Below are 16813 nucleotides of genomic sequence, written 5' to 3'. Positions count from 1 at the left end.
TCTAAAAAACGAGTATTTTTCATGGACCAAAATACAATATGACATTGCTACGAAGTGAAGGTGATATACTGAACATTTACCAAGTTAACTTTTCACTTTCCGAAATATCAATTACTATATCATTATTTTATTTTTGTTAGAGTATTGTTACCATCACTACTAAAAAACTTGATTGAACGCTTTAACAATTTATTGCACTACACTGATTGCTCTCTGTAAATTAGATTGAAACGTAAGGGCAGCTTAAAGCTACCAGCCCAGTGATCAATAATGCAGACAGTATTCTCAATACTCTTAATGAAATGATTTATTTCATTCAAATGGAATAATAAATTGTGTCAGAAATTTTAAACAAGACAAAAAAGTTTATTATTGATGTGCTTAATATTATATTTTGTAGTTGAAAGTCCATTGTTGTACAAGGCGCGTCCATAAAGTAACTTTCCCACTCGTCCCACAGCTAGCAAACCATATGTTACGTGAAGCGCCTGCATGTACATGATAGAGTATGTCCTGGCATGGCACATGCACTAGCGGAACTTCCCGTGTGCTCTCAGTAGCTTCGTTTCATTGGTTGAAGATGGACGCTCCTATTTCAGCTCCCGCTGCGTGTGAAGTGCGATCAGTGATGAAGTTTTTGAATGCACATGGCATAGCGCCGATTGAAATTTATTGTCAGCTGTGCCAGGTCTATGGGCCTAACGTCATGCGTTGCTCCACAAGGTCGTCTATGATGATGGTTGGCGTCCCACTGCACTCCTTGTCATGCACATTTTGGCATCCTGCTGAAAATTGCTGTGTTTACTGTAATGAGCTAGAGAATTTCGTATTAAATGAATGTTCTTCCTTTCTGTAAGCAGCCCATTTTTAACTTAAAACATTTCTGTGGTGTTCGGGTAAAGGGGGAGAAGTCATTTTTTGTGCAGATAGAAATTTGTTCCCCAGATGATCACACAAGTTAAATACTAGCAGTTGATGTGTTTTATTTGTGCAGAAAATTATTTGGAATAAGGGTTCCAAGTTTAATTTTCATTTATCTCGAAACTCATTTTATGATTTATCTCCCTTTACCCAAACACCACAGATTTAACAGCCATTTCTACGAACTGCGACAAATTTAACAAGCAGTTTGAGTGAACCAGCTGAATGACCAGTGGTTGGACAGTATCAGCAATGTCCAACACCAGAGACCCAGGAGTACCTATTTACCATAATTATTGTGGATACCCCCTAAGCTCTAAGTCAAGTATGGGTATGGAAGGGAGTAGGGAGGACACACAAAAAGTGGGGGACTTGAAAACAGGTTTTGATAGAAAGAGAGAAAGAATACTACTACAAGCAGTGGTGGATCATAATATCGTTCATCGTTGTTTTTTTTTTTTTCTGGATGAATCACGGCATTTTGTATTAATACAGTTCAAGTAATTTCTTTAGTACTTTATTTTACGACGCTTTATCAACTACTATGGTCATCTAGTGTCTGAATGGTATGAAAATGATTATGCCAGTGAAATGAGTCCATTGTCTAGCGCCAGAAATTGAGTGGAAACTCCGGAAAAAACCCAATCAGGTAACTTGTTTCAACCAGGTTCAAGCATAAATAGTAGTATATTTATGAAGTGGCATATTAATGAATATAACAGAATAATTACCGCTTTATGTTTGAATTATTTTAAATTTTAATCATAGAACATAATATAGTAAAACGTTTAAACTAAGCTATCGAGGAAAAATAATAAATTAATTATATGTCTTAGCTGCTGCAATACAATGTAGTACAATAATGTGAATATAAAACCTCTTGACAATTTCTGCATTAAATAAATTATTAATTAGTTGCTTATATGAAATTAACTTTTTAATAAACTGTACCCAATAATGTACACAGTATTAATATTACGAAAAGCAATATTAATATTTTCTCTGAATTGTTAAGACGATTCTTGAATAAAATGTGATATTCCAAGTCGCAGAGCTGGATTTAAGTTTCTGTTGCTTATGTTTGACCATACAGAAGATTTCGTGATGTTCATGTGTGAGAAGAATTTCTCACAAACATGCATAGATCCAAATATTGCCATTATTAACCTAGCACGAAAATCTTGGATCTGCAAGTATTTATCTTTCCGCAACTTCCTGAATAAATCCTTTCCTCTAAGAGACGAAGACTCATTCCTGATGTGCATGCCATGTTTAAGTTCAATTACTTCCATTTGTAACTTGAGATGAACCTCAGTATTTTCTAATGCAAACGAATTCCAAAATGAACTACATACAGTTAAGTAACTTTTATTAAATTTCTGAAATCTTGCAATTTTTTTTTAAATTTTTTTCCTTGTAGTTTTTCAAGAACATTACTATATTCTTTACGTCTGTCGTCTGAAATATCTGGCAAAGCCTTCAGAGATGCATAATGAAACAGTTCGTTGCGACTCATCTGTTCCTTCATCTGATGTGACATACACGCCACTGTCCTCTGTCTGGCAGATAGTGTGTACCTATGCTGTAGTGGTGGGGGGAAGGTATTACGCCATGCTGGTACGTATTTTGCTATTTTAGCCAAGTTTGCACGTCCCTGCTCTAAGCAGTAACTAATAAAACAGCTGTTGCATGTAAATTCTGTTGCAAAAAATACACGAGTCAAAGAGGAAAAAGTGCTGTATTCAGTCAATAGATGGCAGTCTAAGTCAAGAAAGGTACAGTGGCTCTCATATAGTCACTGTAAAGAAGAGGCAATTTTGTCTTGCTCTAAAGTGATGTGATATCTTTAGCATACTATATCTGGTATCATTACTATTTTTTCAGTTTAACTATTTCTCTTACATGTACCTATGAGGCAGAGAGTGGGAGAGATGACAGATATAGAGGGAGAACCACACCCTATAACCTTGTTACCGCACTTATCACACATCAGCTGTAGCTTGAAATTACGCAATGAAGGCTAAATTATGCAAAAAAAAAAAAAGCTTAATGGCCAAAACGAAAGTTTAATTACGTCATGAGGTCATAAACCTTTAAAAGAAATCTTCAATTAATTTTTTTCACTTCAGACATTATAAATTACTAACTTAGCTAATGTCAATAGTGCCACAACCACTGGAGACGAGCATTTGAAGAGTATGTGCAGAGGTATGGTGAAATTTGCATAGGTTCTATTTCTATTACTATTTAGAAAAACTAAAAGATACAGAAAATTATTCACATATATTTATGAAAGGAAAGCTCTTACACATTTGAGAAGACTTAAGATATGAGATCGTTTCTGTATATGACTGAACTGATCTGGTAAATCAGTAATCTAAATGAATGTGTAGATGCCAGTATTTTCGACAAACTGATCTGAAACCCTGACCAAATAGCTTAACGGTAGTGTCCCTCCTGTCCTTCGCAAAAATACCCCATACCATAACTCAGCTCATTAAAGAGGTATAAAACTCGACAAGGGAAAGGACAAGGACAACAAATTAATAGGTGTTGCCAGTTGCCATTTGCCACATTTCATAACTTCAAATCTTCAATAGATGAAAGATAAGTGGAATGGAGAAAAATTCTCTCCTGTACTGGGATTTGAACCCGGGTTTTCAGCTCTACGTGCTGACGCTCTATCCACTAAGCTACACCACATTCCCATCCCAATGTTGGATTGAATCCTCTCAGTTTAAGTTCCAGCTCTTGGGTTCCCTCTAGTAGTATTTGGTAGTAGTAGTAGTAGTATTTATTTATTTAACCTGGTAGAGATAAGGCCATCAGGGCTTTTCTGCCCCTCTGCCAGGGGATTACAACTATAATATGAAGAATAAAATTACAATTAATTTTAAATTTACAATTACAATTACAATAAAAATTGAAGTACGACAAGATTACCTGATTAATGAAAGCTAGACAATTTATCATAGAAGTTAAGAAGAAAGAATATTTTTGTATTTACTGAATTACAAATTAAACCTAGAATAACAAAATTCTATAGTGATGAAATTACCATATATTGAGATATTTTGTGATAGATTAAGAGAACTATTTACAAGAAACCATGTCTGAACGAGTCTCAATTACTGACCAAGTGCCTAGTAAGCTTGCGTTTGAATTCAATTTTATTTCGACAGTCCCTGATGCTAGCAGGTAATGAATTCCAGAGTCTTGGCAGGGCCTCTAGTGGTTTACTCTCATGCACTGCGTCATAGAAGTATGACAGTGGCACAATGTCCACACAAATGGTCAAAGTTATTCTCAGCAGGTCTTAAAATAAAATAAATTGTTTTATCACTAATTATTACATATGTTATTAATATTATATACAGATGCACACACCACGGAGTCGTGACGTGAAAAGCGGAAGATTTAGCAAATGGACAACCACAGACTCTCACTAGGTAGTATCTCGATTTGTGAACTAAACAAATGGTCAGGCTTGGAGAGGAGCACAGGTTCTGGGGAGGAGATGGTTGCAGACAAGGAAGCAGAATCAGGTAGTTTTGTTCACATATTTCTCGGGGTTTCAGATATGTTTGTTGTATAGTACTCAGTCGGGATAAACTGAAAAGAAAAAACTTCTTCAGAATCACAAATATTCAAATTGGAAAGAACTGCTCACTTCTACCAGATAAATTCTTAAAATTGTTATGTTTTGTTTAGATATTTGTACTAAGAATTTAGGTTTATTTGGTAACGAAATTGAAGGTTGAATTCAACATTGGTTTTGTTAAACCACAGAGCAATTGTATATCATCCAGGAACTGTATGTTGGAAGGATAAATCAAGGAAAAAAGAATTTACATGTGTATAGCAGTCATTAATACTGTAATTTCACTAGTTGCATAACAATACAGTAATACTTTTCACACTATATAAAAATATTTACGATTGAAGTACAGGTTTTACTATCACATACACACATCTTACAAAAACGTCGCATACATATCACAAGTTAAGTCACATTCATCACTATTATTAAACAGTAAACGTGTACTTGAATTCTGCATTGCTTTTGCATTACCACAGTGCATTCAGTATGGCTGTGTAAAATATAAAACCTATCACTAATATCTTGTACCATTTATTGCTATCTATTATATCAGTCAAGAGTTTCATAAAAACATGGAAATTAACCTAAATAAAATATCACAAATAAATTAAGTATGAATTTGTATATCTCTCCAGACAAAAACCATTAAGGATCTCACGTAAACTGCAGGCGAACAGAAATTAGTATATAATTAATATTGTCAGCTTCAGCAGGAAATACATTACTTGCATTTTGGGTTGCCACTCACTGAAAATTTCACTCCTTCCATTACTAAGCTGAGCAGTATCCATAATATCTTACGGACATACTCACAATCCAGTGTATAAAAGAGCATACTAATGAAACGAACGTTTGTAAAAATCTGAAAGTATTACAGTAATTCTCAGTTTCAGAAGTATTTAAATACAAATGTTATTCTTGATCACTGTTCTCAGCTTTCATGTCTCTACAATGTTGCTGCAATTCAAAACAAATATCATTTCACTTACACTAATTCTTGTCACTTTTCTCGAATACTGAAAGGAACTGAACTATTGCTTTGAAGTTTGTGCTAAATGCGAGCACTTTTGAGAATTTTAAAATATTATAATAACTCTCATATTAATTTTATAAACACTAAAACTACTTATCCATTCCTTCAGAGTTAAAATCTCTTTCCACGTTCAAAGTTCATTTGTTGATTGTCTGTGATAAATATAATATAAATATGTGTTACCAAATACAAAAAAACTGACATTGGTAACTTTCACAGCAGTCAGAAGAATTCATTTTCTTCCTTATAGAATCATTTGCTGTGGAGTCATGTATAGAAGTACTCTTTTCTGTCCTGCTTTTTGTATCACATTTTGTGGTGACAACCCTACTGCAGATTGATGAATTTAATTTCATCGCAAGTGTGTTTTAGCACCAGAGATTTGGACTGAGAGTGTTTGAAGGCACTTAAGGAAGCATTGCTCCTTTCTGTGGTTCCAAGATCATAGGCTTGTGTCCGGTGAGAGTGGTAATTGGCTCGCCTCCAATAGTTTTTGTTCGGCCTGAGAAGTAGTCCTCTATCTCTTGCAATGTTCGGCCCTTTGTCTCAGGAAGACAGAAATAGAAGAAGATAGTTCCGAAGAGTGAGATGAAACCATAGATCCAGAAAGTTCCATGGCTGCTGGCTGCTTGCTGGAGAAGAGGGAATGTCTTCACCACAATGAACACGAATAGATGAGCAGAACAAGTTGTCATGCCACCTACAATTCCACGCACCTGCAACATAAAATCATCGTGACTGTTACTCCACAAATAAGTAACTTTAAAGTTTCAAGAAACGTGAGACAATAATGAACGATATTATTTGAAAGATTATAACTATATATTGTTACAAGTGTTATAATATTTTAAGTGTACGGAATCTACTGTCATCTTTGTGTTTATTGTGATTATTGTATATTACTACTACAAATTTTATTCTGGATATGAATTTATTTTAACTAAAATCGTTCTTATAAAATAATGAAAGACAATCAATTATAAGTATTGCATATAAATTGCATTCCGAGACTTGAATTGTAAAATTAAATTAAGAAATTTAATGAAGTGTTAAAATTTAAACAGCTTTACAAGAGTATTTTTACATAAGAGAATGAAAAGTGGGGGGGAAAGGATTTTCTTTCCTCTGTCCTAAACTGAAAGCAAACAATATAGTACAACAGTTATTCTTGAGATTATATGAGATTTGTCTTAATTCTCTCTGGCCATTTATGACAAAATTTAAAAAAAATAACAGAAATACTGTGTAATGTTTTGTATACAGAAAGAAACAAAATATATTCGTAAATGTATTCTGCGCATAAAAACATAGAAATCATATTTACTCTTAATTTTTTCAATACTTCACAACATTTACAAATAATAATAATAATAATAATAATAATAATAATAATAATAATAATAATAATATCATTGCTCCGAAAAAATAAGTCACATTTCGACTAGAAATGTTCAAAAACAAATGAAACTGACAGATTCAAAGATAGAAATACTAATAAATATATCATTTTTCATGTCCAAAAAATTAAGTTTTTGTAGACATTTGTTATATAATGGAGTAAATTTCAGGGGGAAGAAGTGTTTTTATCTTACAAGATCTACTGTCATGATAAGGAAATAACATTTGTTTTATTTACCTGCGTTGGGTAGACTTCACCAATCATGACCCATGGTACAACAAGAAAACCAAGTGTGCAAGCAATTGTGAAGATAAAGATGCATGCCACAGGAAACCAGGTTGCTACTGGTTCAATACCTTCTGCAGCCCAGCCTTCCCTCATATACATGTAGGAACCGAGTCCAACCATTGTCAATCCACATCCAATTCCTATAAAAATAGGATATCATTAAATACCGTAGTTCTGAAATAGTTTCATATTAAATAATTATGTGATTAAAGAGTTTATTTTGACATGTATGTTGTATGCTCACCTGATATCATTGTGAGTGGTCTTCTACCACATCTGCGGAGAGAGATGCAGGCAACAATGGTGGACAACAGACGTACAACACCTAACAACACAGTTGCCAGATATTTGTTCATTTCAGTTCCAGATTCCTGAAATTTAAAAAAATAATCTTCTTAATGCGTGATATAATTTTAACAGTGTGTGACAGTTTTAGCATTATTTGTGTTTTTTAATAGTTATAGAAATGAAAAGTATTCACCTTGAAGACTTGGACTGCATAGAAGGTGACTGAATTAACACCAGAGAACTGGTAGATGCCGAAATATGCGAAGAGGATTGCAAAAGGCTTCAGAGCAGCAGGGCTTAGAACGGCATGCAGGGTTTCTTTCCATCCCTTTAGTCGAACAACATTATTCTTGGCAGCAAAACACACCAGGTCGTCAATTTCCTTGTCTACATTGCACGTTTCTCCTCTGTAACAAAAAATATATGAATGTTATGGTTGATTGACGTTTTTCTTAATCATTTGGGAAAGTGAGTGGAAAAACGTTTTTGCTTTTACAGAAATAGATAAGACAGAATTCTCTTCCTGACTGCCAAGAAAAAGTTCACATTATTTTCATTATGATACTTTCTCTACTTCATGTATCTTATCAGTTTACCTGGTAAAAAGTAGAGACAAGATGGAAAGATAAAATTACCATATTTACATGATTATAATACGCGCCTTTTTTGATAGAATGTCGTCTTGGTAACTGGAGTGCCTATTATATTTGCACACATACACACACAACTAGACTAAAAATTTTAATTAACGCTCTATTTATGATACAAGATACTCACTGGAGACGGCTGACAGAAACTGCCATTGTGGGTTCATGTTTTCTCGTCTTTTGCTCACTTTTCATTCATAATTTCATATCCATTTTTGACAACAGTCATTATTAATACGAAAATTATTTTCAACTACGGTAATGACTTCTTTTATTCTGAGATAGTAGGCTATATTAGAACTTTTAACAATTAAGCGTATTTAAATAAAACAAAAGGATTTACCAATTACTGAAAGGGTAATATGACATTAGTCATTACTCATTATCAATCAATCAATCAATCAATGTTCTGACATCAACCCAGATTTGTTGACAGAAAGTTGCAGTTGTGATACTGCAAGTGAGGATGAATGATGTATAGCTAGAGGTGAGGGTGTCTTTATAACCTGTCTTGATAATATAATTTTAATCTTCAGTGATTTTTAGCACAGGTGCGTATTTTATTCGCCAGTATTTTTTCTGGCTTTTAGGATAAAAATCGGGGTGTGTATTATATTCGATGGCGTACTATATTCGAGTAAATACGGTACTGTTATTTAGTTTTCAGTACCAAGCTGTTTCAGGTTTCTCAGTGTTTAATGGTTATATATATCACAGATAAATATATAAATTATCTCATTATTATTATTATTATTATTATTATTACTATTATAATTACCATTATTATTATTATTGTTATTATTATTATCATTATTATTATAACTATTTCTTACCAGTGTTTATTATTGTCACACTAACATTAGTTATCCAATTTTCATCATTTACTTTCATGTTGTTTTATGATCTAGATATTAATGTAATAACTATGTAAGCAAATGTATTTAATTAGAATTAGAGTCTGGCTGGGCGGAAGAGAAGGCCTACTGGCCTTAGCTCTGCCAGATTAAATAAATAAATTATTAAATTATTATTATTATTACATATTATTTTCGTTCTTACGAAAAAAAGAAGCGTAAAATTAATGTACTGTAAGTCTTCGAAAACTCGAAACATCCAATCTAAATGTAAGCATATTATATTGATTCATGTTGAAATATTTTAAGTTTGTTTTACATTGTATTCAATGATAAGGGTGTTAAATGAACAGACTGTCAGAGACAAAAATGCAGTTTATTTACTCATTTCTACCAAGGAAGGGTGCTTAAGTAGCTTTTTGTAGCAAGGGTTTCCAAAATGTTAACTACGAATTTAAAATCTTACTATTTATGAAATGAATCATGATTAAATCATTTACCTGAACTTCTTCAGCGCCGCTTTGGCTTCCTCTGTGCGTCCACGAGACAGAAGGTAGTTGGGTGTCTCCGGCATGAGCATGATGAGGAGAAGTGCCATCATGGGTATGGCAGCACTAATACCAGCCAGCACTTGCCATGTCACGACAGCCCCCAAGGCATACTCAATGAGGACGCCAAGTGAAACTCCCACAGATGCCAATGCAGACAGCATGCCTCGCAGGTGAGGTTGGGTCACTGAAGAACACAAACCATGGACATGTTCTTGCAAAGTTCCATAGCTGGGAAAGATACCAGTATAGTTTCCTTAAAGAAACCATTTGTAAGCTTCTACTAATAATTTGAATTATAGAGAAGTATGTTATTTTATAAAGAGTTTTCTGTGAAAAGCGGGGAAAAATTATATAGGAGGAGGAATGGAAGACCCCTGAAAAGATGAATACAGATACCTGGGAACTGTCCATTCTAACTGTTAGCTGCGAATGTGGATTGTTTTTGTTTTTTTATTATAAACCTTTTTAACTCTCAGAGGAATTCTGCTCATTTAAAGTTAAGTGAAAGATAGTTGACCCACCTTCTCCAGTGTACACCCGAGCTGGAGCTCCAACCATTCCAGATCCAAGTCCGACCAACAGTCTTCCCACGTAGATCATTTCAACGGCCGAAGATGTTGAGATTAATATCCAGCCAAGAATGAGAGGGATTTCTGTTATGATGAGTGTCCGCTTTCGCCCAATGAGATCCATGAGATAGCCACTCACAATACAGCCAATTGGTGTTGTCACAGATGAAAGACTCGCTGGAAAGAGCAAATATAACATTATAGTTGCTTATCTTAATTTGTTTTACATTAAGTAATATTTTTATATTAAAGAACTGGATTGTAACCAATTGTGTTGTTATAATTTAAAATGTCGTAACTTTAAATTTAGACTAAAATATAACAGTTCAGTTTTATAAACTAAATAAATCTTTTAAAGAGTAGGGAGAAAAAGAAACAAATTTCTCCTTCTAACGACACCACAGACCAAAATCATGTTCTTATGTTTGCAACATTGTGTATTTAGTTCAATTTGGTGGTAAACATAATGGCACGGTTCAAAGCTACCATGGTAATTCTCCAGTATAGCGAAACTTTGTTTTCTAGATATTTTGCACTAAATGATTGTGATAATCATTCAATTTAAGTTCAGTCATGATTTTAAAATACTTAAGCTGGCAATTAAAAAAAAACAACAAGCATAACTATGCTGAAACATACATCTTTTAAATATGAAACTAAATATTTTTTCTGTAATTTGAGTTGTATTCTATATTGTTTATTTGTAAGAAACTTCCATAAATTTGTGAGAATAATTTTATTACATAGCATGATTCACCATAGGCCTACTCATAGATTACACTTGACCTATTTTCTTGTGTCTTTAACTACAGCCGACATGAAGACCTTTTATTTATTTTATTAGCAATGTATGATAACTTAGTTACACAGACACTCCTTTGGAAATAGAGAGACTTGTAAACATTTTGCACATATCGGACTCAAGGTCATTAGAAGGATTTACTCATTTTGTTTGCTTACCTATCCACGAAGCTTGTTCATCGTTGATTTTAATAACACTGTCTTCTTCTTCAAGTTGAGGTATTGCGACTGCAGAGAATCCAAACACTAGACCTGTGTTGATTGTTCCCAAATTGGCTATAAATGCTGCAATTACCTGCAAAAATTAAAAATGGAAATATTTTCATAAACACTGCCGAAATACATATTTATTGCATGGGAATGTATTACAAGAAGTGATGGTAATGTTTCTGTTCAGTTACTTTTGTAAGAAATAAAACTTCAACTGCTTATCTGCTGTAGTAGTTGTCTTAGTATATGATGTGAATTGCAGTGAACATAGATTGAACTTAGTGCAGAAATATAACATTGGGATTGGAAAGAATGAAAGTTTTTGTAACATCGGATTATGAAATAAAATTAACATCATAAGCACCACAGTGAAGTTCTTTCCACATCAGTAGAACAATAGAATTTAATTATTATATTAACAGTTAAAAAATTAATTATTTCGCTTATCACTGTTGTTTGTTGAAATCATATCTATAGTGATAATACACGATAAAAATTCTAGTGTCAGTCTTCCTTTGCACTACTGTCTGTAGGATTAAATTTATAGTAACTGATGCTTCAGCATTTTTAAATAAATTCTTGAAAATTTTTCGTAAAAATAAAACATTAAGAGTACTTTATTTCTGCATCATGTTTTACAGATCGGATCTTAAGGCATTTTCCTTATATACAGTTCTTAAAGCTGCATTTAATATATCTTCCGCACTGTTAGATAGCCAGTATTAATTTATTCTAAAGTTTTAAAATGATAGTGAATTGTGCATAACTTCATAGACTTCAGGTTGTGATTGGGTAAAATTTGTTTCTAGGTATCTATAGAAAACAGACATTTTTGTGAGAATATACCGACACTAGTAGAATTGAATTCCATTCCTGAAATAGGGCACTTGTAATCTGAATTCATTTGCCGCGATGATTGGTGAGGATGATGCCTTAAGCAGAATAATTTTCACATCGTTTCTACTTTTAGATACCAGAGAGCACCATCAGAACTTAGTTTGCAGAGCCATCTGCAGCTGAAGGTAGAAACTGTAAAGACTTCAAGATTATTCTGCTGGTGAAATTCGGTCAATGCGATAAGATTCATTCATATGCTACAAACTTGCCCCGCAATAAGCTATTCTAATAATTGTTATACAGCTTGTGTACTTCGCATTTCATTGTTAAAGTTTTCGACCTACAAGGAATTTTATGATTTTGATAATATAGCATAAAAACGGACACGGATATAACTGGATATAACTAGACCGCATTTAAGGCATATGATTGTCAAAATTGGTTGTGTACAATTTTTTAACTTTAATCAAACATATTTTCAGTACTAAACATGTCTTTAATCTTAATTAAGATTCGAATGTGTATATTTTAGCTTAAAATATGCTACCAAGATAATGACAATTGTTGGCGTGAGATATGTTATTTACTTTGAAAGCATATAGCCAATTCAGATATTGTGCTTCTTTTAGTAATTGTAGTATGATTACCGGCAATGATCAATTATGCATGTTAAACTGTAAATCTACTAGCAACACACTAAAGATAATTCACTTTCCAAATAAAATCAATTTCTAATACATATTCTTGAAGTGCAAACATTTAGGCTATGGAGTATTTCCCATTATGAAGCCCTTTAAAATCAGGGGATTACTTAACAGAAAATAATTATGTTTTATAAAATTGTTGAGTATATTACATGTATCAAACGGAATCTTTTCAGTCTCTCGATGTCAGTAATTGCAATTTTAAGTTCTGATGGCATATTCTTGGTCTTGAAAATAAATTACTGACAGGTAAGTCCAAGAACATTGAATTTTTCTCTCTTCTTTGTGTCGGAAACAATAAATTGCGAAGTCTTCCATTAACAAACAGTATTATGTTTAAGTTGAAAATCACTCATACTTTCTTTCATAGACAAATGATACAGAATAGCTTAAATACAGAAAATTCAATATAGTATTTAATGTTTCTCTGCTTAGATATGTTAGTGTTTGTACGGGATTTAATCTAAGGAAGTTTGTATCACGTTGTTTACTTCGCGAAGACAATTCTGATAATGTCCCTTTCCTCTGGCCTTCCTTTACTTCCCGCAACGATAAGAACTCTAAATGTAGTAGAAACCTTTAACATTGTCTGCCATGCATTAGTAAAAATTTATATGTTTCCATTTAAATAAATTTTAGGAGTTGCACTGACGACAAATGAGCACATTTTTATGGAATTTAAAGCGATCTAGTGTTTCAAAGAATTATCTTTTATTTTTCTCTAAGTTCTTCACATATACGAGCAATAACACGTGCGCACTGTACAAATAAAGCTTGGCCAGAACACTGAAAGATGCTGTGAAAGTTATAGTGGACAAAGCTGTTGTAGGGAAAGTTTTCTCCGAATATTTCGACTCGCAGTATAATCAACTCGTCAATTTGGAATATATTTTTTTTTTTGTGCTTACCTGTTTGAGAGCACTACCCCTTTGCAGTTTGGCTTCATTCTTGTAGCCGGGTGGCTTCACACCAACAATGGTGGCGTTTTTCTCATTTTCAGACTCCACAAGAGCCTTGCTCTCCACGTCGATTGCCACACTTGTGCTGCAAGACAAAAAAAAATTATTATTTAGTTCCCAGATGTAGATTATTAATATAAATTAATTATATCGTATTGTTTTCTTTTACTGTGCTGATTTTTTGCAATTACATTATATACCCAAATATAGCCTACTAGATTTTTTTTTAAGGGTGCTTGCCAATAAATGTTATAGTTTTTATTTCAAATGATGTATATTTCTTTAAATAAATACTATATTACTTTGCACTTTATAATTCCTACATACGACTTTGTGGCAATGAAGAGTACATATTCACTTGTTTCAGAATGGTTGAAAACCAACAAATTAGCCATTTATTTGTCATAAAGACATTGTATCATAGCATTCATAGCCACATACATAAATTAAAAAATTGAAGTACAGTTTTAATTTACGCATCCGAATTAAAACTTAAATGTATTTCCAAAAAACAAATCTCATACAGGATTTTGCTACGAGTGCCATTTAAACGTATAATTTGGGTCCGATTTTAAAAACACAACTTATAATTATTGTTTTCTTAATATAATCAGTGAATAAAGGGTACTGAGCGAAAATTATGAAGTTTCTAGCTTTACTAAACATCGAAAAATACGATCGAAATAAATTTAAGATTTTATGACTGCACTTCACTTCTAGCAACATGATCCTTAAAATTTAATATTCACAATTAGATGCATGTTCGAAAATTAGACACTTTTGTTAATTCAGCCGAAACAGAACAATGCGTTTTCATTAATCAGCGCAACAATGGTAGTGCGCTCTTAGTTATCAGCTGGGTACTTTACTACGTACATACCTTTTCATGTTGGCAGGTGCTGGTTTTCAGTAAAAACTAGGAAGATGATGAAGATGATGTTGATGATAACGATGACTTGGTTCTTCTATCACAGATAAGTTGACTTTTAAAATTTAATTTCACGTATTTCGACGACACAATCGCCATTCAATTAAATTTTAGTTTGTTGAGTTGAATTAAATTTAGTAATATAAAATAAAACTAATTCACAGAGTAGCTTGAATAATAGTAACTCAACATCAGAGTGACTAAACCACAGTTTGTCCAATGAGGATGATAACTTGAAAATAAGTTATGTTCCTGTGTAGTAACACGTGTTAACTCTTTACGCATATCTTTTATCTCTTCGGCTTGCAAAGTTGAACTGAGCACGCTAGTCCCCTCCGCTCACGTTTTATTTATAATCGCCCGCCAGTGTGTGACGTCAACAAACAAAGGCCTGTTCCCAGTCCCCTACCATCATCTGGTTTAGAAGGTTAGCGGCATATGCTTTATTAGTTGGGCAAAGTTCAGTTTGTGTACATGATTCATTAGATTATTTTATTATTATCATCGCACCACACACGGTACGAAGAGGTACCGTTTCTTCCGATAGTGCATAAAGTCTCTGGTAGCTCGACTTCGCAAGTAGTGTAATGCCTGAGCTCGTAGGAGCTGCACGGGTGCGGAAGACGGGGCACACGTGAGAGTAAATGCGCACATTACTATTATAGCGGTGCACACTTGCTCCTAGAAATTTGAGCAATTGACTAGAAAAGCTTTTCCCTTCACAATAAAGCACTATTGTAAACTCACCACTTCCTTTCCATTGTAATATCACGAGGCTTCAATCTGCGTTTGTCTTCTAATACTGCTATGACACAGTCATTATTTATTTCTGATTTCATGAGTTTAATGATGAGCTTAAGGATCAAGGATAAGCTTTCGGAATACTTTTAAAAAGTTTACGGTATTCACAGCATATGTTGATGTCTGACAATGAGTTCTGTGATGTCTTCACTATAAATGTATTGAAATGAACCAGTATAGAGAAAGTCTATCTATAGCTGCTCTTATCTACTTGGGATAAATCGGTAGTTATATGCAAAAATTAAAATGAAAAAAAAATGCTCTATTAGGTATGATTTTTTTCTGCACAGTTACAAACAAACTGAACAATCTGAACTCTGTCGGCATTGTCGCAGGAAGAAAGAAACACTTGCTCATGTCGTAGGGTCCTGTCCTCATGGCGAACTTATCTGGAAATCACGCCACCATCGCGTTCGCTCCTTCATAGCTGAAGAACTTAAGAAAATTGATTTTTCCATTTACGAAGAAGTCCATGACCTTACCATTAATGGTAGTTGTCGTAGGATCGACATAATCGCTTTTAAAGAAAATAGTTCTAAAGGATTCATCCTCGACTCTACCATTAGGTTTGAACATCACAAAGGTTGACGAGGTGAACAAGAGAAGAAGAGCATTTATGAGCCTACGTTGGATTACTATAAAGCCAAATACAAGCTAGGCGAGATACAGGTGTTCGGATTGATGGTGGAGCACGCGACGCTATATCATGCTATTTTGTTGAAATTTGGAAAAGTCTCGGACTATCCATTAACAAAATTAAAAACATTGTCATTGTAATGGGTCCTTGCATATATTAAAAAATCATTTATATAATAATTTTTAGAGGCAACACGTAAATGTTATTTTGATCCCCGATTTCATATTAATTTAGCATCTTTTTCTTCAACATTTATTATGTATACACTTAAATCCTAAGTTTTTAATTCCCGTTATTATTATATTTTTTGTTTACCTTGTCTTTTTCGGCAACCTGCAAATTCAAGAGGTTGTTTTATAATAAACTATATCTTTAATGACGCATACTTACGCAATTAATTAATTAACAATTTTAATTTGTAATAGACGCTCCTGTTGAATAGGTCAGTGATTCTAAGTACCTGTACTTTGAAATATTTTAAATATAAACAATTTTGAAGAAATTATTTGAAAATAAAAAAATTGCAATGTTTGTGCGATACAATTAAAATGAATTATAAGGTGAAGCTTATATTCAAACATTTTGAAGGTTAAAATAATGATAGTCCCCACAAATCCCCACGGAGCAGAAAGCTGGACCCTGATCACAATAGCATAAACATAGGATACAGATAGCAGAGATGAGATTTTTTAGATCTGTCCTGGCATACTGTATACAGGAGCTGTGACCGAATTGGAAATGAAGATATAGAGAAAAATTGAGCATCCGGCCTTGTTGATGAGATA

General features: G+C 33.4%; 2 protein-coding genes across 2 annotated transcripts in view; one reads left to right on the top strand and one right to left on the bottom strand.

Annotated features, from left to right (window-relative positions):
• LOC138715219 (receptor-type tyrosine-protein phosphatase T-like) overlaps nt 1-1829 on the top strand; it is a 154858-nt gene extending 153029 nt beyond the window's left edge. Inside the window, exon 31 of the transcript XR_011336189.1 lies at nt 401-1829. The gene's annotated coding sequence lies outside the window, so the exon portion shown is untranslated. The remainder of the gene's footprint in view (nt 1-400) is intronic.
• Nucleotides 1830-4780: 2951 nt separating this feature from the next.
• Nucleotides 4781-15049, bottom strand: LOC138715222 (facilitated trehalose transporter Tret1-like). Its single transcript, XM_069847911.1, has 9 exons — nt 14543-15049; nt 13612-13747; nt 11112-11247; nt 10104-10328; nt 9532-9766; nt 7724-7937; nt 7487-7613; nt 7192-7382; nt 4781-6271 (listed from the first exon to the last, which is right to left on the bottom strand). The coding sequence occupies exons 1-9, from the start codon at nt 14548-14550 to the stop codon at nt 5963-5965; spliced, it is 1581 nt and encodes a 526-aa protein (XP_069704012.1). The 5' UTR covers nt 14551-15049; the 3' UTR covers nt 4781-5962.
• Nucleotides 15050-16813: the final 1764 nt, after the last annotated feature.

Source organism: Periplaneta americana, chromosome 15 (assembly GCF_040183065.1).
Source record: "Periplaneta americana isolate PAMFEO1 chromosome 15, P.americana_PAMFEO1_priV1, whole genome shotgun sequence".
Taxonomy (NCBI): domain Eukaryota; kingdom Metazoa; phylum Arthropoda; class Insecta; order Blattodea; family Blattidae; genus Periplaneta; species Periplaneta americana.
This window is presented reverse-complemented; position numbering and strand designations above follow the sequence as displayed.